General features: G+C 32.1%; 1 protein-coding gene across 1 annotated transcript; it reads right to left on the reverse strand.

The window, feature by feature from the left end:
- Window positions 1-9,239: 9,239 nt before the first annotated feature.
- Window positions 9,240-10,463, reverse strand: LOC139497556 (uncharacterized). Its single transcript, XM_071285785.1, has one exon. It carries the CDS (start codon window positions 10,461-10,463, stop codon window positions 9,240-9,242), a length of 1,224 nt encoding a protein of 407 aa, XP_071141886.1.
- Window positions 10,464-21,427: the final 10,964 nt, after the last annotated feature.

Raw genomic sequence — 21,427 nt, forward strand, 5'->3', positions numbered from 1 at the left:
CCATTTCTTTTCTCTAGGAAAAGCTTTGAGAGATATCTGCACCAAGTTTTTTTATAAACGTTTAGTACATGTATGCCCTGCTGACTGCAAATTTTGAGGTCGATTGTACTTGTAGTTTCAGAGAACATGTGGATTTTTTTTCAGAAGTGACGTAAGAACAATATTAAATTTCAATTTTTCTTGAATAATTGAGAGTTTGTTCCTTCAATAAACTGTCATGATTAAACAGTCATACAGATTGATTGATTGATTGATTGATTGATTGATTGATAAGTTGGTTAGTTGGTTGGTTGGTTGGTTGATTGGTTGGTTGGTTAAACACGTTGGATAGGGTCAATTGAAACACGGAAAAAGAAACAAAGAAGATCTTGGACCCTATATTAAACACATGAGACGGAAACATGATTGATTGATCATGATCATGATTGATTGATTAGTTGATTGATTAATTGATTAGTTGGTTGGTTGGTTGGTTGGTTGGTTGGTTAAACACGTTGGATAGGGTCAATTGAAACACGGAAAAAGAAACAAAGAAGATCTTGGACCCTATATTAAACACATGAGACGGAAACATGATTGATTGATCATGATCATGATTGATTGATTGATTGGTTGATTGATTGATTAATTGATTAGTTGGTTGGTTGGTTGGTTGGTTAAACACGTTGGATAGGGTCAATTGAAACACGGAAAAAGAAACAAAGAAGATCTTGGACCCTATATTAAACACATGAGACGGAAACATGATTGATTGATCATGATTGATTGATTGATTGATTGATTGATTGATTGATTGATTGATTGATTGATTGATTGATTGATTGATTGATTGATTGATTGATTGATTGATTGATTGATTGATTAGTTGGTTGGTTGGTTGGTTGGTTGGTTGGTTAAACACATTGGATAGGGTCAATTGAAACACGGAAAAAGACACAAAGAAGATCTTGGACCCTATATTAAACACATGAGACGGAAACATGATTGGTTGATCATGATCATGATTTATTGATTGATTGATTGGTTGATTGGTTGGTTGGTTGGTTGGTTGAACCCTATAAGAAACACATGAGACGGAAACATGATTGATTGATTGATCATGATCATTATTGGTTGATTGATCATGATCATGATTGATTGATTGATTGATTGATTGATTGATTGATTGATTGATTGATTGGTTGGTTGGTTGGTTGGTTGGTTGGTATGTTGGTTGGTTGGTTGAAATTCAAACACACATAAAACTGTTTAAATAGTGCCAAAACCACATAATTTGATGACCTTGACCTTTGACCTTGTAACCTTCGTCAAGGTCATTGCTCCACAAGGTCATTGCAAAAGACCCTATGGGTCAAGGACCTTTTGTTTAAGAGTTTTGCCTAAAAATGGCCTTTTAAAAACCATCGATGGGAGTTATGTCCCTTACATGATGGTAAAATCAATATAGTCATAATGTAAAAAAAAGTTGCCCCTTGAAGTACCAAGCATTTTTCACTGCTTAATTTTTTTGTATCTATAACCGTTCAAGAGTTATAGGGAAATCAAAGACATATGAAAATCTAAAATATGACCTTGACCTTTGACCTTGACCTAATTTTCTAAGTTAGGAATCAGGGGACTCAAATAAAAACATTCCAGGGTTATACGGTTAACGGTTTATGAGTTAAAAAAACATACCGACAAATTTATTCCGAAAAGATAGATAACTCCTATAAAATTTCTTCAAATCGCTTCGATCCAAATACGCCAAAAATTACTGAGGATGTAACGAACAATTTTGTAAAATAAATTTGTCATAATCTTTAACAGTTGCGAAGGAGATGCCATAACAAGGAAAACAGTGTTTGGGGAGATAACTCCTACAAAGAAAAGTATTCGTTTACGCAGGGTAAATTTCAAAAGCGCATAAACTGTTCGATATCATATACAAAATATCTAAGCAACATATTGCGAAACAAATGTTTATCGCAAGAACAAAATTAGGCGGAAGAAAAAAAAAAATAATCAGAAGAAAAACAATAGGTCTTTCCACAGAAAAGTGGAAAGACCTAATAATATATAAAAAAAATAAGATAATAGTAAGATAAACAATAAGATAAACTATAAGATAAACAATAATATAAACCATAATGATATAAACAATAATATAAAAAAATAAGATAATAGTAAGATAAACAATAAGATAAACAATAATATAAACAATTAAAAACCAATTGTTCAGAGAACAATTGAAGGTCTTTCCATCAAAACAATGTATTTTGATATGAAAAGTTGTGAAACTAAGTTTAAAATGTCATTTCAATCGTCAAATGATAGCTCCTAGTAAGCTGATTCCAAAAATATATTGTTTCCGTACATTTTTTTTTAAATAAGGGAGACAATTTGTTACTTCCGGTTTGAAAAATGTTACTTCCGATTATATTTGAATATTTACTTGACACTGATTCCAAAAATATCTGGTTCTATATACTTTTATATTAAAAAGTACAAAAAAATAGCTATTTCCGGTTTACAAAAGGTCACTTCCGGTTGTTTTTTACAAGGTTAAATGGTTTGATATCTTTTTCTAAAAGTTGTATATCTTTATCATGTATACATATAGAATAAAAGCAAAGGTCAAAATCTAGAACGTCAAATTAAGCTATGACCTTGAGATCAGTTTCAAGGTCATAAACCAAGGACCTCAAATCAAAAGACCATAGGTCTTTATTATATTTAGTTAATGAGTTATATCACCAAACGCGTATTTTTAAATACAAGAAGGGAGAAAACTCCCTTTTACATTCAACGTTCGCTTGCAATCAAAATTTACATCTTACGACATGTCGCAACTAACAATTTAGTAAAAATAATTTGTTGATATCTTATACAGTCTTTGGATATAAGTGAAAATAAGCCAAATTCAAATATTAGAATATGACCTTGACCTTTGACCTTGACATAATTGTCATTTTTTGGGACCAAGGACCTCAAATCAAAAGATCCTAGGTCTCTATCACTTATGATTTATAAGATAGAAATTCATATCACTTATATCAGATGCATAAGGGGAAATAACTCTCATATGGAGCGGTCATATCGCTTCGGTCAAAATAGGACAAATCATGCGAAGGATATAACGAGCAATTTTGTAAAATAAATTTGTCATAATCTTTTACGGTTGCGAAGGAGATGCGCTAACAAGGAAAACAGTGTTTGGGGAGATAACTCCTACAAAGAAAAGTATTCGTTTACGCAGGGTAAATTTCAAAAGTGCATAAACTGTTCGATATCATATACCAAATATCTAAGCGACATATTGCGAAACAAATGTTTATCGCAAGAACAAAATTAGGCGGAAGAAAAAAAAAAATAATCAGAAGAAAAACAATAGGCCTTTCCACAGAAAAGTGGAAAGACCTAATAAGATAAACAATAAGATAAACAATAATATAAAAAAATAAGATAATAGTAAGAAAAACAATGGGATAAACAATAAGATAAACAATAAGATAAACAATAAGATAAACAATAAGATAAACAATAAGATAAAAAAATAAGATAAACAATGAGATAAATAGTGGCACTCTTTAGCGAAACTTATATCTATCATTGTATTTTGCAGATATAGTAAGTAAAATCACAAAAATACTAAACTCCGAGGACACTTCAAAACGCAAAGTCCCGAAACAAATGTCAAAATCAAATGATAAAACACATCAAACGAGTGTACAACAACTGTCATATTCCTGACTTAGTACAGGCATTTTCAAATGTAGTAAATCGTGGTATGACATATAACAAATATGATTAGTTTCTTTTTGAATTGATGAAATTGTCGGAAAGTAAAATTGAGAATGAAAACGAGAATGTGTCAAAGAGACAACAACCCGAAATCCACAAATGTGCCTTCAACACAGCGAGAAAATCCAGCACCCGTATGCGGGCTTCAGCTGGTCCCTAATGTGTGCACGCGGCTTTTTGTAACAGGCGAATTTGTCAATTTTAATTTTTATCTTGTTCTTCTTATAATATAAAATATGACCTTTTGTTATAAATAATTTTTCATTCTGATCAGAACTACATCTACGAAGGTCAAATCTTTGTACGAGCACATCCGTGTTTTTAATGTTTATATATGAAAACACGTATAGCCTTGATTTTTCATGATTGTGAAGAATGCTTTATAAACACATTCAAATAAGCTTACAAAAATAATATCATACAGTTCAAATTAATTCTTAAAATTTAGTAAACCCAGTGGTTGTAAATAAACTCATCATAGAAACCAGTACTAAATTTTGTATATACGCCAGACGCGCGTTTCGTCTACAAAAGACTCACCAGTGACACTCGAATCCAAAAAAGTTAAAAAGGCCAAATGAAGTAAGAAGTTGAAGAGCATTGAGGACCAAAACTCCTAAAAGTTTTGCCAAATTCAGCTAAGGTAATCTATGCCTGAGGTAGAAATGCCTTAGTATTTCAAAAGTTCAAAATTTAGTAAACAGTTAATTCATAAGTGTAACCATATCAATGATAATTCATGTCAGTACAAAAAGTGGTGACTACTGGTCTGGTGATAATTGAACGTGTTAAGTTAAGGTCTTTTTTTTTAGTTTTGCTTGATCAAAGAGAAACACCGGTTCCAAAATTTCTCTTTAACCCAATATCAGAATGTATTGAAATTTTTGACCGAACCTTTATCTTATAAAGCCACTCTTTTATATCGAGTAGTTCATGCTTTTTTAAATCTAATTCTGAACTTGGCATACATGTAGGTGGGGGTATACTTTTATTTTAACTAAATACTTCAAGTTCATTTTGAATTTCGATATAACATTTTAGGGACATTAAAACATATATTTCAATGTCTCTTGAATTCTAGACAGTTCGGCACCCAGACAAATCGGTACCCGGACAAATCGGCACCTACCAAAGACAAATCGGCACCCGTGAAAGACAAATCGGCACACAGACAAATCGGCACTTAGACAAATCGGCACCTCACATAGACAAATCGGCACCTTATAAATTATTTATCTTTGATCTATATATAGTGAACCAAAAATTATGTTTGAGTGTTATGTATTTGTCTCCTGCACTATTTATAACATTATTGTCAATATTGTACATTGTTTCTTTGAATATGTATCTTATTAAGTGGTTTATCCCTTTTAGTTATTTGTTCGGCACCCAGACAAATCTTTGAATATGTATCTTATTATCTTATTAAGTGGTATATTCCTTTTAGTTATTTGTTTGTGCACAGGACTGTACTGCAGCTTAGTCATTTTGATAGGTGTATTATTTGTGTGAATTCTTTTTTCTGACTTTATAGATTTCACCACACATGTACTTGGGATGTGCATGTACTAGTTTTAATGTAATCCATAATTCTGTTACCATTGTATCCAAAATCAATAAAACACATGTAGAATATTAATAATATTTATTTATTATATCTATTATATATTATATTCAACAGTTTATGCATACATGTAATAAATGTAATAAATAATAAATAATAAATAATAATAAATAAGCTGTATTTAGAGTCTGCAAAGTATATTTTTAACCGACATACAAAACATTTTTAACAATACAACACATAATACACAGCACAAAATGAAGCACTAAAAGCATGGTTCATGGTTGTAATAAACATGATAAACTAGGTCAAAAGCATACTATAGGTATGAACACAAAGGTTAAATACTGAAATCATAACACAACATATATACAAGCACTATAAGTCTTAACACTCAAAGTCACTTTGGTGGTGGTCCGTAAACACTGGCACACTCCTTAAGGAGTCTAGACGAGGAGATGCTGTTGTTGCAATACTCGTCCCACAAAGCAAAAAGACGGCCCTGGGTCTGTCTACTCTGTTTGCGCTGGTACCTTTGGAGCTTGCCTTCAGACACTAACTTCAGCTGTAGAGGAATATCGGACGCTTCCTTAAACAGTTCGGTAACCAAGGAATAGAAAGGCACTGGTCCTCTGGTGCATACTCTGGTGTTGACACTGTTATGCCACCCCTCGACATCATTGTTGGTACGGATGGAGGACATGAAAACACACCAGTAGTCTATGTCAATGCTCTGGTGGGAGGAACGGTAAGGCCATCACCTGTCTCAATTATGTGTATACTGCATCCTTCTTGTTGTAGGCGGACTGAAAATGTAAAAAGAATATTTTTAACTGAATGTTTTTTTCAAATTTGTACATGATTTGTCCACATTTAAGTATTGAGTAAAAAAAAAATCATTTACGTTTAATTCCAGGCAGGATCAGAACCGTAAAATCGTTACCAGAGGATGTGGTCATTCTTCTGTTTCTGCAATCAAAAATAAAAATATATAGGTCTTTTTTATAATTGTAAAAGTTAATAATAGCAGATACTCTCTTACAGCCGACTATATATAAATGTGTATATATCTAATAAAAATTATACTTGCAGTGTTTTATATCAATTTGCTATTGTATAAAATTTTGATATTGTATAAATGTGTGATTTGGTGCTAATCTCTTATAGCCGACTATGCAGTATAGGATATGCTAATTGTTGAAGGCCGTAAAATGACCCACAGTTGTTATGCTATTTGGCCTATAGTGTCTCATTGGTAACCATACCTCACCTCCACATTTAATTTTATGTTAAAATTATCTGATGTTTCATAATTTAATAATATAAATAAATATATACCTTAACTGTGTAGTTGAAGCCGTCTGAGTCGCACAGTTTACGTTTGCCCCGGTTGCTGCCTTCTTCAATGGTTTGGTAGTGGACTGTTGGGTCATCTTCTGGGATGTCACCTATAGACTCCTCTGCTATGGAATCTTCTTGTACTTGCTCAGGGATGTCAAATGAACGGTCTATAACTATCGAAGGGTCTTCATCAATAATCTGCAATAAAACACATCATTGAATACTTGTACATGAATTAATTATAAATATGAATTGAAAATCAGAATATCGTAACATAAATTTATATAATCATATATTTAACACATTATTTATGTATGTGCCTGTACCAAGTCATTTTTTACCTAAATAAGGCCGCTAGTTTTCTCGTTTGAATTGTTTTACATTGTCTTATCGGGGCCTTTTATAGCTGACTATGCGGTATGGGCTTTGTTCATTGTTGAAGGCCGTACGGTTACCTATAGTTGTTAATGTTTGTGTCATTTTGGTCTTTTGTGGATAGATGTCTCATTGGCAATAATACCACATCTTCATTAATACTAATACTTATGAACGTTGTAATAAGTAATTATATGCAAAAGCAAAGTTACAGATCTAACATTGTTTGGTTGATGTTTATGTTGATGTTTATGTTGATAAAAATATAATGTTAAAAAAAATATATTTGTAATTTTTATGAGAAAAGTTTTACCTCAGTGCATGTGACACACTTCCACTCTAGCTGAGCATGGTCTTTTACAGCCTGTCTGTACTGATCTCTTGGAACACCTAAAACACAAAATCTTCGTCAATCAAACTACATATTTTATATATATATATTGTAAATTGTACTTTATTTCATATCGTTATATGTAATATATTCAAAGTTAAAAATTACCAATCAGTTAAACATTCCCAATCAGGTTAATTTAATTATCTGGCTACTAATCCAATTAGTTATTATATGTTAATTAGGTCGTTCTGGCTCGTGGCAATAGATAACTGTCAATACACAGGAACTATATAATATATTATACTTTATCAGTTTAATGCAAAAAGTGACACACTGAGGGATACATGTAAATTGCAAACACAATATACAAAAGTGACAAAACACATACAATACTCGAAAAAGGTGTTACAAACAAGTCCGGTTAATATTAATAATACATCATAAGAATATATTATACACTTTTGGAGGGTACTTTCTCTAAAAATGAGGGTGCTTTTTATATGGCCTTCCAAATACCGTTTCGATCCCTAACATCACTATCCCACGGAAGATACAAACCATGATAGTGTAGGTTAATTGCAACCTGGAAAAAGGCATCGTCGTGTGCTCTGACTGATGATCAGGCAGGCAGAAAACAAGCCCATGTCTAACTCCTGAAATGCAATAACTGTTTCATGATATACCCCCCCTAAAAATCCAAATTTTGTAGATAGAATAAAAAAATAAAATGGAAATAATTAAATAAATGAAACTATTTCTTATTATAAAAAAACGGGACATTTTACTTCTAAATTAATTACAAGGGTAACAGTTTGAATTGTACGGGCTTTTTTTGTCATTTCAGTACAATCGATGTACTATGCGCTGACTCCACTGTTTTTTTTTAGCTCCGTACATGTCAAGCTAGATTAAACTTAACATAATTTCATGCCCTGTATGTCACGACTACCATGTCTGGGGGCGACCACTGGTTGGCACCGCTAATCTACATGTCTACAAGTAATGCATACGACTTTTTAAATGAATTTGTTTGTAAGTTAAATCTTTAGCCTCTTAATTGAATACTGAGTAGAGAAATTTTGTTTGTTGGTTTTTAATCTTTAATGCTAAGGGTACTTTTCTAGTACTACCGATATGCTTAAAAAAAAATATTTTGCTATTTTATAAGTTCGTAACGACACTTATTCTTCTAACTATATGTTGGATGGTATCATTTGAGATTCTCAACCTGAATATTAGTACTTCAAGCTTTACATTATATTATTTGTGCTGGATTAATTCCTAACGATGAAATGCATGTATATGTGTGTAAAAAAAAAAAAAAAAAAAAAAACCAACAACAGTATGTTCATGTATCGTCTACCCTTTCTGTGTTTGTTTATTTCTCAGTTGAGCTATTTAATTGATCTTGTAGTGTTGTTGTTTACTTATGTAATCAAACAAAGAAAAAGTGGGTGTGTTTGATTGGGTGTTTGGTTCATAAATCACGTCCTTGTGTGTGGATATACTATTGTTGTAACACGTGTGTGTGGTGTGGTATTGGTTTGCTTGAAGAAGTTGGGTAAGTTTTGTGTTTACATATGTATTTTCTAACCTGTTTTTTCTTCTTATTCTTATTCCAGTTTTTTAAATTTAATACGGGTATAATCCTTTAATGAATATGTATAAATATATATATTTGTCTTTGCATTTTATAGCTTATGTGGACTGCGATTTACAGAAAATTATCTGTACTTATGTAACCCTACCTAGTCATGTTGAATTTTTTTTTCTTTTGTTTTCTTTCTTTCTTTTCAGAATTTAATTGCAATTTACTCATTGTTAAATACAAATGTCATATGTTTATATATCCCCTTTTGTAGCATAGATAAAATTAATAATGGGTAGGACTGATTGTGCTTTTTCACTAAGCAAACTTTGCATCGAAAAATTAGTAACTCCTTGAGTTATCAACTCTTGGAGCATGACATTTCTGTTATCGCTATATGTAGCGCACTCTAGCAGAAAGTGTTTTACTGTTTCAGGTGCTCTACTGCAATTTTCACACATCTCAGAATTTTTAACTCCTATTTTGAATAGATGTTTATTTAGTTTAGCATATCCAGTTCTCAGTCTATACATTATAGTTTCTTTGCGCCTTATCATTTTTGGTAAGGACACCTTAAATGATATTTTTTTCTTTATTTCGTACAAGTGTCTACCCTTTTTGTTGGAATCCCAGCTAGTTTGCCACATAGTTTTAAGTATATTTGTACATACAGTTTTAATATCTTCTTTATATAGTGTGGTTTTGGCATATATAAGTTCATAATTTAAAGCATGTTTTGCTTGCATATCAGCTAACTCATTTCCCCAGATACCTACATGGCTAGGAATCCATTCAAGCACGACATTTATACCTGCTTTTAGTAGCGTAGTTATACTATAGTATATATCATAGATAATTAGGTTATTGACCTTTGATAGAGGTCCCTGTATTGCCTGTAAGGCTGATAATGAATCAACAAATATTACCACATTTAATGGTTGGACATCTTGTATCCAGTTGAGTGCAAGGAATATTGCCATAAGTTCACATGTAAATACTGACAAATTATTTTGAAGTCTGTACCCTTTTTTTATTTTGAATTCCGGTATAACATAAGCACAGCTACTTTTTCCACTATCTGGTTCTTTGGATCCGTCAGTATATATTTTTATATAATTGTTATAATTAGTATCAATGAGGATATCGCCCTCGCTTTTAATAAGATGTGGGAGGTCCTTTTTTGTTATAATGTTGTGTAACTGGGTGCTAACATTTGGTTTCAGTAAGTGCCACGGAGGCTGTGGGCGTTCATTCTGTTTATATATAACTTTAGTATCAATATCAAATGTTTGTATAACCTCTTGTGCTACACAATAGAATGGTTTTTGTTTCGGTTTAATACGGTTTTGATAGTATTGATAGTCAAAATCGTTTTGTAAACTTATTTTAGCTGGATGGAGATCATCAAAACTCATAATATTTAAATATGCTTTTGTAATTAATGATTTTCTTCTGTCCTCGTATGGAGGGTCACCCATTTCGGCCTGTAAACTTGCTAGTGAAGCCCCTTTAATGACACCTGTACAAGTACGTAAGGCCTGCGTTTGTAAACTATCTAGGATCTTTTTTGTCGAATACGACGCCGTATTATAGATTTGACATCCATAATCTATTTTGGATCTTATTAACGCTACATATATATTTCGTAGTGTGTGACTGTTAGCACCCCATTTGGTCCCTGATATTACCCTCATACAGATCAACACTTTTGTGCATCTAGTATGAATGTACTGAATGTGTTTATTCCAAGTTAATTTGCAATCAAATATAATCCCTAAAAATTTTACTTCTTTAACTATTTGCAATATATTGTTTCCAAATTTAAATGTGAGACCAGGAATATTCTTTTTTCTATTAAATATAATACACACTGTTTTATTGGTAGATAAATTGAATCCCCAAGTATTACACCATTTATAAATACTATTTAAATCATGTTGTATCCCAGAAGTGTTGACCTTTATATACCTTTCTAGGTATTTACTCATTATGGCTTGCACACGCTGTTATGTTTAAGGCTTTTAATATTAAAACAATAAAATATTGTTTTCAAGTATTGTGTTGTCTTAACAGATGTAAGGATCAAACGAAAACACAAGCTGCAAACACAAGCTATACACTTTTGATCTCTATTGAGGAATTGTTAGATTTAAACATAACATACTGATTGATGCATAACTACAATTAATTATGATTTAATTATGATTCAATTTAATAATGTTTATTCAAACAACAACTATCAACAACATATCTAACAATCAATTATGATTTAATTAAATTATGTTTATTCGTACATAATCTTCAAGAGCTTAATTAAATGATGATTATTCTTTTTGTAATGCATATTTTATATACAAATTATAATATCTATGCAACAATTCTTTAATTTTTGATAATAAATTTATTTTTAAAAACGAGGTGCCGGATTGTCTTGGTGCCGATTTGTGCGGATACCGAAATGTCCAAAATGGATGCCGAAATGTCTTCGGACTTGGGTGCCGATTTGTCTGGGTGCCGATTTGTCTTGTTACCCTCTTGAAATATATTGTGTTTTTTCAACCAGGGACACATATGTACATGATGTATGACTATTGACCAGATTTTTTCAATTGACTATCACCAATACATCGAATATCTTTATTTAAATGTGTTACAATTTATAGCAAACACTTTCTATAACGTTTGTCATATGTTGATTGAATTTGAATCAACTTTGCTTCACTTAAGGTGGTATGGGAGTCTAAAATAAAAATGATAGAATTTGTTCATACTTTGCCAAAACGTTGTATCTATTGATACATGTTGAAAAATATAATAAAAATGAAAGGTCACCGCGCATTTTCTCAAGCTACAGGACGGGACGAAATGACACATTTTGTATGGATTATACAGGAAAAAACACCATTTTGTGATTAGAAACTAAACAAAATGATAGAATTGTTAAATACTTCAGGAAAAGATAGCTTTCAGACACTGCTTTGAGAATATCAAAAGAAAATATAGGGTCACCGTACGTTTTTTCCGGCTAAAATACAAAATAGGAAAATTCCATACAGAATCCTTCAGAAAATGCACTTTTTTAGAGTTACCTCCCCTTAAAATGACAATTAAAAAAAAAATAAAAACAACCAAAAATAAATAACATTTGCAAAAATATCAATATTTAGAAGTTAAATTCTTATAAATTGGTACTTTTAAATGAAAATGCACATTAAACATTTGCATTTCTGCATAAAATTTTGCTAACTTGATGGAAAATCTGGACCTTTGATTCTCTGTTTTTACAATCCAAGATGGAGGAAGACACCCATACCACCTTAAGAAAGCTAATGTAACCGCCCGCCTATGGCCATGCAGTAGTTATTACTTCGTCAGAATTGCAACAAATATGCTAAAAAGATACACACTCTCAAAAACTTTCATTAAAAGGTATTTTATCTGGATGAATATAAGTGAATGCAATTATATTCTCATTCTTACCTCAATAGCGAAATGTTTTCTCAGTCTTAGATCTTAGATGCTATAATAGTTCTTAAATCTTTAGTTTTACAGATGTTTTCCTATCCCCGATTATAACATCTATTAATATACGCATAGAAGGCAACACTCATCATGCCGACGTACCCGGTCTTGCTTCTTATAAAGATCATGCGATCCCTACAAATTGTGTGGTTCATCATTATGTTTCTACTTCATCAACATATGGTAATTGAACATCTACTACTGCCTGTATTTTACTCCTTCTTAAAAAAAAATGGTCAAAATTCTATTGTCAGTAATTGTTTGACATACCTTAATTCATTTCAGTTTGAAATCACGTTGGTTATTTTGACGACCGATTGACACGTGTTTAGCCTTATGTCGAGAAAAAGTGGAGACGACGTAAATTAATTTTCATTGTTTTTTTAAAAGAAATATAATAAACAATTGTAGTTCTTGACGTAATCCATGAGGGTATGGATGGGGTTAAATGATTAAAGAATAATGCCCTTAAAAAATTCAGATTAGAGAATAACGGGCAACAAAAATGAAGATTAGAGAAATGTGTGGTCCAATTTTTTGAAGATTAGAGAAAAAAGGGGTAATTTTTTGAAGATTAGAGAAAAAGGGGTGAAAATTAAATGTTCACAGAATAACAGCCCCCCCCCCCCCCCCGATCCAGACCCTCATCCATTGTCTGCTATATAAATTTACCATTTTCTGAATCAATAACATTGAGGTCAAATACAGGCTATTAAACAAACTACGTCGTCTCAAACAACACATAACAGTTATATGCCTGATGCTTTTGAGGAAAAAAAAGAGATAAATTGTGTTCGTTAGTTTTACTAATTGTTTCATTTTCGATTTATTGAATAATTTAAAGATTTAATTCGAAGAAAAATTTATATGGGGAAAACACCGAATTAAAACTAGAAAAGCCCTTTGTTGTTGATTTCGATACATCTTCAACATTTCGTTTTAATTGCATTAAAAGTATTAATTAGACGCTTTGAAATTCTTGAAACATCTTCGTTATTTGATGTCATACAGTAGGTGACTGTTTTTCTTATATTTAGGTCGAAACCATTCACGCTGGTATTTGACGCCACCTTAAAAGGTTGGAAAAAATTCGATTGTCAGTAATTGCTTGACATATTTTAGATTTAGTCACACGTGTTTAATTGTATGTTGAGAAATAAGTTGCGACAATGAAAATCTAGTTTTATTAATTTTAAATAAGAAAATTGATATTCAATTGTATATCTCAACGCGATTTATTGCCTGCTATAACAATTTACCTCATCCAAAAATAATGACGGGGAGGTCGTATACATGCTATCAAATGAGCTGTCTCGTCTCAAAACAACACATACGAGTTATGTCCATGATAGCTTTAACGATTATAAAAAAATTAATGCACTAGAGATTATAAGTTACATAGCGTGTTAGTGACCTAATACGATATATATGGGGTCAGTGAATTCCATATAGTCTTCACCAAAAACTAATGTCAACAATAACAATTTAATATCAACAACCTTTATATAACAATATTGAACAGAACTTTCAATACATTTAGATAATCAAAAAGTGCCAAAGTCGTAACTCAATTACTGACCGTGTATCGAAATAGTCCTCGCCTTCCTACTAAACTTATATGGAATATACACGGTCTTCACGCGGACGCTTTTAACCAATCATTTTCCCAAAAATGTATAGGAGGTGAGATATGTATATCTATTTCTGTGCGCGTAAGGACCAAAATGAATCACTTTTGGATTATTCAGAAACTTGTATTTCTTAACTGTGATCACAATAAGGAAGTAGAATCCCCATTAGTGAAAAGACAAGCAGGGAGAAAACTCCGCATTATTCATGTTATTATCGGTGCAGTTTTGACATACAATCTTCCATTTAATATTTATATTTCCTATTAGGTTACCACTAGTGCTGCCCTTGAAATTGATTTGGATTCATTATAAGCATTTTGCTCCAATTGATTTAAAAATAAAACCAAGGGAGATATAACATTTTTGTAATCTCTGTCAATTGTGAACTTTCCATTTCTAAGTACATGTGTAGCAACATTCCAGCAGCGCCGGCATGCGAGGTATATATCGATTTATACGATATTCCCGTGCTTGTACTTCCTATCACGATTTCCTTGATAAGAGGTTACTGCTCACAAGGAAGCTATAAAACCAAGAGTTCCAAATTGAAAAGTTGAAATAATCCCTTCGTAAATTTTACGAACGTCATCACGAGTCGGTTGACCGTCATCGCATAACCGTTTCAATGTTGATATCGGATATTTTCCTTACGTCGTAATTACAATCCCCTTCCCTTTCCATAAATGTGACCTACCGAATTATACTATTTACCGGGTTTGTAATATCATGAGCAACACGACGGGGGTCACATGTGGAGCATATTCTGCTTACCTTTCCGGAACACCTAAGGTCACTCCCAGTTTTTTTTTGGGTACGTGTGGTTTGGTCATACGATTTCTATGTTGTGTCATGTGTACTATTTGTCTGTTTGTCTTTTTCATTTTTAACCATGGCGTTGTCAGTTTATTATCGATCTATAAGTTTGACTGTCCCTCTGTTATATTTCGAACCTCTTTTATCGTGTTTAAGGCACAAGGTATTGTTTTGATCCCACGGTGAATATTTTACGAAAGTTTGCAAACATGCTTTTTTTCATCCGGTCAACTCAAATGTCTTATCTAAATATACTTTTCGTATTTTAAGAGATAAATTGGGTCGAAAATGTAGCAATTTACTGATCATAGGTACCACAGGTACCAGTATTATAACTTAGTACGTCAGAAGCGCGTTTCGTCTACATAAAACTCATCAGTGACGCTCATAACAAAATATTTATAAAACCAAAAAAGTGCAAAGTTTCTTGAACAAACTTATTTGCTTTTATAAATTGTAGTTCAACATTGGATCCTATTTGAAGGAGTAAGTACTTTCTTTTATTCCTGTCCGTCTGTGTGTATGTCTTTTCCATGGAATTAACGTTGCATTATTCTCCAAATGTATAAACAGATTGTAAAAATGACATGTTGAGAATTTCAATGTTTGCAGGTTTAAGAAAGAAAGACAAAGTCAGTTTAATTCTCTAATACAAACGTGCAACAGTTAAGCCAGTGCACTGGTTTCTTTTAAAAATTAATATTTGTTTTATTAATGATCTTGTTTTCTCAGTGAAGAGTAAAAACATGTGCAATTCAAATAGATACAGTTAAAAATAAACCAGGAGACCCATTTGTAAATACCAATTATTGATGAAACTTGTAGCAATGGTATATACTTCATCAATGAATGTGAAGATAAATATCCTTATTAAGTTGTCAAAGGAGAAAAAGATATCTAAAGGATTCTTTAGATTTTCGTCATTAAGTTTCTTATCTAAGTCTTGAGCTATTGCCACCACGTGGTGGTCATTTTGTTGTCGTACGTAATCGTAAATTTTTGCAAATCTCTTTTCCGAATTCCTTAACTTATTTTAACCACACTTGACGAAAATGGTGTTCAAGGTACCTAGTATAAAGTTTGTGTTTTCCATGTCAGCTAAAAAAAAATGATCGCCATGAACATAACGAATCATGCACTTGCTCTATAAGACCTTGAGTACGAGTTTGACTAGGCCTACAAGTTTTAATCATGATATTTCCACCAAGCCTAATCTTAATTTTTTCTCTTATAGTATCATAGCAGAATTCACTGCCATTGTCATATTGTAAAATGAACGTTTGACCGATGACAACAAATACGTGTTCTTTCAGATTATGTGCGACGTCAATGGCATATATAAGTTTCAGTGGGCAAACACAGTAAAATTTTGATAAGTGGTCAACGTAATGTCCAATCCAGCAAAATGAACCATCAGGGTCTGCACACCTCTCGACTTAATCCAACTGACCCCTATGCATAGAATATTTGGATGAAATCGGTTTAAATTGTGTTATGTTGTTTTGAGATTTCTATAATGCTCATTTTACACATTTAAAAAAAATCCTTACAAAGGCTTGTGAGGACGCTGTAGAAAGTATCTGCAACATCTTTGAATAATTTATGATACCATGTATGGGACTGAGTCCTTCATGCACTAGCGTTATTAAAGTCTATAGCATGATTCCGACTGTCACAACACGACGCCAGTGTGCAAGCAGTCCTTGTCTCTCACATTCCTTAGAAAAATAACGAAAGAAAGGTATAAAAAAAGCTGGCAATAGGTGCAAAATGAATAACAAAAATCATTGTTGAAGGTCTATAGCTTCTTCAACCTCATGTTGTCTCTAATGGAGAGATGTCTTAATGGCTGTCATACCACATATTCTTATTTTGATAAGAATAAACCTATAAAGCGTAAGAGTAGGATACATCTGCTCTTTATAAAACGAATAGAAAATACATAAGATTTGACGACAGCAAGTAAAAACAAAAACACTGCTTACTTAGTTTATTTACCATACATTAAATTAAATGTTTTTTTCCACAGACACTGAAGAGAGGAAATTAATTTCAGCCAGAAACCCAGATCTAATAATCATCATATTTATTTATCCTTTAAAACTACAAAGCTAGCCGCTATGGAAATGATGACACACTTCACATACATTTGGCACGGTTTGATACGTTTTATTTGTCTCATGATTATGATTTGAGTGGAACATTAATAACTGCATCAAGTCCGGTTGCTGTTATGTCTGGTGTCCGTACTAGTAATCTACGGAACGGATATGGAAATCATATGGAGGAAATGATCTTACCAAATGAAAAACTAGGCTGCGATTTCATCGTTCCAAAGTTGTATGATTCACAGTGCAATTTTAGAATATTTGCAAAAGAACAAACTCGTGTACGTACGTACGACAGCAGTTTAGTGGATTATATAAACATTACACGTGGCTTCAAAGAATACAAAAACTATGTCATATATATTTTACGATCATCGGCACCAGTTCAAGTTCAGCTATACTGCAATGGCGCGTCTACTCGTAATGATGCTTTTATGGTCACACTTCCAAGTATTGAACAATTCAAAAGCAGTTACAAGTTTTCAGTTATGAATGACTATCAACCTGTCTATCCACCTCATCATTTTTACATCACTATCATTATTCAGTCGTACGCGATGGCGGGATTATGTTTAGATGATGAAGAGATTTTTAATTATAATGGAACTTCAAATATAACATTTGATTCTACACCATACTCTGTCCTCGCGTAGAACTAAGTGTCGGTCTACACGAAATTAAACAACAAAATGAAATACCATTTGGACTCTTAGTATACGGACGTACTACTACGTCCGGATACGGCTTTCCAGCTGGTATTGCTACTAAGGGTAAACCATGAAAGACTTCAAGAAGCACTGCCTTTTTTAAATATAATTTCGCTTCACATCATTGAAGTGTTAATTCTTCTTTGATTTATCATTTTCCACTAGAACGTTATTAAAAATATAGTGAACACATTATTGAATATTGAGGAATGAAGTTCTAAATATACGTTCAACTACGACTTTTTGTACAGGTGTTGTATATATATAAAATAACTAAAGGCTGTATTTATTTTGAATTAAACCATTAATATGCAGAGTCGAGGGAAAACAATAAAGCAGCAAAAATACTGTTTTAATTTTATAAACACTAATGGTGGACTGTAATTGCTTAAATCCTTATCATATGCATTCCAATAGATAGTTGCTCTTTTGGCAATCTTTTAAAATCTCCCGTGGTATGTTTCAGCATCTACGCGAAGGGATCATTAAGTATTACCCTTTACCATTCTTCCTTCCGTTCTTTTCCCGTCCGTCCGTCCGTCATACTGCTCGTCTCATTTTTGTTTGTTGACTTTAATTTAAATTTTTCTCCTCCAAATTTTTTGAAACTCATATACAATGCAGAACACACAAATTTACAAACAGAGTTCGAATTTGGACAAAGAGTCATTCACCGTTCTAGAGTTGAGCTCCTTTATAACTCTTCAAATTTTCTTGGTAAATTGCAAATATTTTCATTTCTGCACTCTTACTTTAGTTTGCCTCATTTAAAACTGGTAGCGACATCAAATGCTCTTAACAATATTTTAAGTGACATTGAGAATAGGCATTAGTGTCCTGAAACAAATTCTTCTTTTATTATAATTTTGGTTCATTTTTTGCGTTAAAGTTACGTATAGCATTCATTTTGCTTAACAAGTATACAATTCCTTATAATGTTATCATATTACTATATGTTTAATGAAATGACTTGGAGTTTCAGCAAGATGTGAAAATATGTGAAAAAGTATTTGACTGCGAATTTTATTTTGTTCTTTAAAATACATTTAACATTCCTATGCTAATATTGATTATGACTTGTATATATATATTCCCCTATATTATCATTGGGGAATAAGTAATGGTTTTATTTTATCATATTTTAAGTAAATAGAAACTGGCCTTTTTTTTGGAGGGGGAGGCTTACACTTCTATCATCGTTACCTTTCAGATAAGGAACTTCAAACAAAAATAATTGTTTTTGCGTGTTTGCCTATCATATTGAAAACTATAGTAGATAAATATAATTTTTAAATAACAAAACTTATCAACGAGACAAGACTTACTAATAAGTTAGCACAACCTAATTCGTTAGTCTGTGTTTTATTGAAGTTATTGCCCTATCATTAACATATTTCCGTGTTTCTGTTGTTAATACCACTACGACAAAAAAATATCGTGGGGGCATATTAATATACTCCTGTACATCAGTCTGTTTTTTGTCCGGCCAGATATACACAATATGAAAAAGCCGCCTATCTCATACAGTTTGTGAGCTACAACTTTTATATTTTGTAAGATGTTTCATCACTTATTTAAAGAGTGCATGTCCATGGGATTCAGTTTTTATGCGAGTATTCTCCAAAGGTCAGCCATTTGGACTTGCTGGAATTTTTGATACTAACTGCTAAAAGAGATCGTGTATTGTTCGGCCATATCCTTTGTCAGTTTTTAATGCTTTAGTTGTAATATTTTTATGTTTTTTTTGACATGATTGAAGTGTGATGTCTATAGGATTAAAAAAAAATTTCAAATATTTAAAAAAAGGTATTATAACTAAGTATTTTTAAGCACTTTAAGTTACAAATATAGATAGTTGGACTTTATTTCCATCTCAATTTATATATAAATAAAAATGGGGCTCCGTTATTCAATTCGTCTAAATTGTTTTATATTTGTCAATTCAGAGCCTTTTGAAGCAGAATGTGGTATGAGTTTTTCTCATTTTTAAAGTCTGTACAAGTGGGCTATTATTGTTTGATTCTATGTTATTTTGTCTCTTGTTGAGAGTTGTCTCATTTATAATCATACCAAATCTTTATTTTTATTATTGAAAATTGAATCCTTGTGGCTTGACGTTCAGTACTGCAAGTGCCGACATTCAGTTTAAAAATAAAAGAAAGATCATTATACATAGTGTTAAATTTATAATTTCTTAATGTCAGGCGGAGGCATCATTTGTGTCTTACAGACAATTTAAAAACAAATTGTACTTCAAAATCACTGTTTGTCAATTCTAAATTATATGTAACTATGCTCATGCATATGGAAGAACAGAAAAGGACACGGTCCATATCTAGATTACCTTTATCTAGGAACCTTACAAGCAATAAGGTCGCTCCATGGTATACGAAATGATTTTCAAAGTAACGTCATACCAAGCATTCTATGGTTGACCAGCATTATTCTATGAACTTAAAAAGCGTCTGAAAGAGATGTGTTCTGAAGGAAGTTCTATAATCTTTCCGAAAGTGTGTAAATAACTTGTTTTATGAACTGGGTGATTAATTTTGCATTGAAAGTAAGCTTTGCTAATTGATTTTACAAAACATTTTTAGATGCGACTTCTTTTATACAGACAATACACTTATTATGCTATTATAATCTTAAATCAATCCTATTTCTATCTTATTTTTAGATATAAATTTTCAAATATGACGTCATTTTTGAGCTGTTTCAGAAATTCAAATGTCTGCGTGACGTAATATCGTGCCTTTTCACCACTTCGTATGTGACGTCATTGTTGACCTTTTGCATTCAGGCCTGGACTGAGTCGGGTGTGTCTATTTTCTATGTTGGTCTTCAATGTATTATGTATTCGGGTTTTGTTTTCTGTAATTAGTTAAGACGTCAGTTTTATCATGTAAATCTTTTATATTCATTTGATAAAATTTACTGTTTGCAATAGCATATACTGTTCTATATAATAAGGATGTTCTCATCACAAGCAGAAAACCCTAGTCGTATTTGACACAACCTTTTCCAACTTTTGATCCTCAGAGATGTACAACTTTGTACCCCCTATTTTGACTTTCGAATTTTAATTTCTTGGCGTCACTGATAAGTCTTGTGTGGACGAGGCGCGTTTTTGACGTATTGAATTTTAAGCCTGATGCCTTTTGTTATCTATTATTCATATGTGTCTTTGCCTAATACGTTCTACTATTTATTTGTAGTGTAGTCCTGTATTATTATGTTGTCATTTTAATGTTATATTTAACAATGCCACAAAACCAGGTTCAACCCACCATTTTTTTCTTTAAAAATGTCCTGTACCAAGTCAGGAAAATTGCATTGTTATATCATAGTTCGTTTCTTTGTGTGTAACATTTTTACGTTGTGTTTCCGTTGTGTCGTTTGTTTTCTCCTATATTTGAGTGTGAATTCACATTACTATAAGACGTGTCACGGTACTTTTCTATCCCAAATTCATGTATTTGGTTTTGATGTTATATTGGTTATTCTCATCGAATTTTGTCTAATGCTTAGTCCGTTGCTGTGTGTGTTACATTTTAATGTTGTGTCGTTGTTCTCCTCTAATATTTAATGCATTTTTAGTTTTTACCCCGATTTTGTGTTTTGTAGTAGTTGATAATGGTTTATTATTGCTACATTGTTTTCA

This window comes from Mytilus edulis, chromosome 12 (genome assembly GCF_963676685.1).
Source record: "Mytilus edulis chromosome 12, xbMytEdul2.2, whole genome shotgun sequence".
NCBI lineage: Eukaryota > Metazoa > Mollusca > Bivalvia > Mytilida > Mytilidae > Mytilus > Mytilus edulis.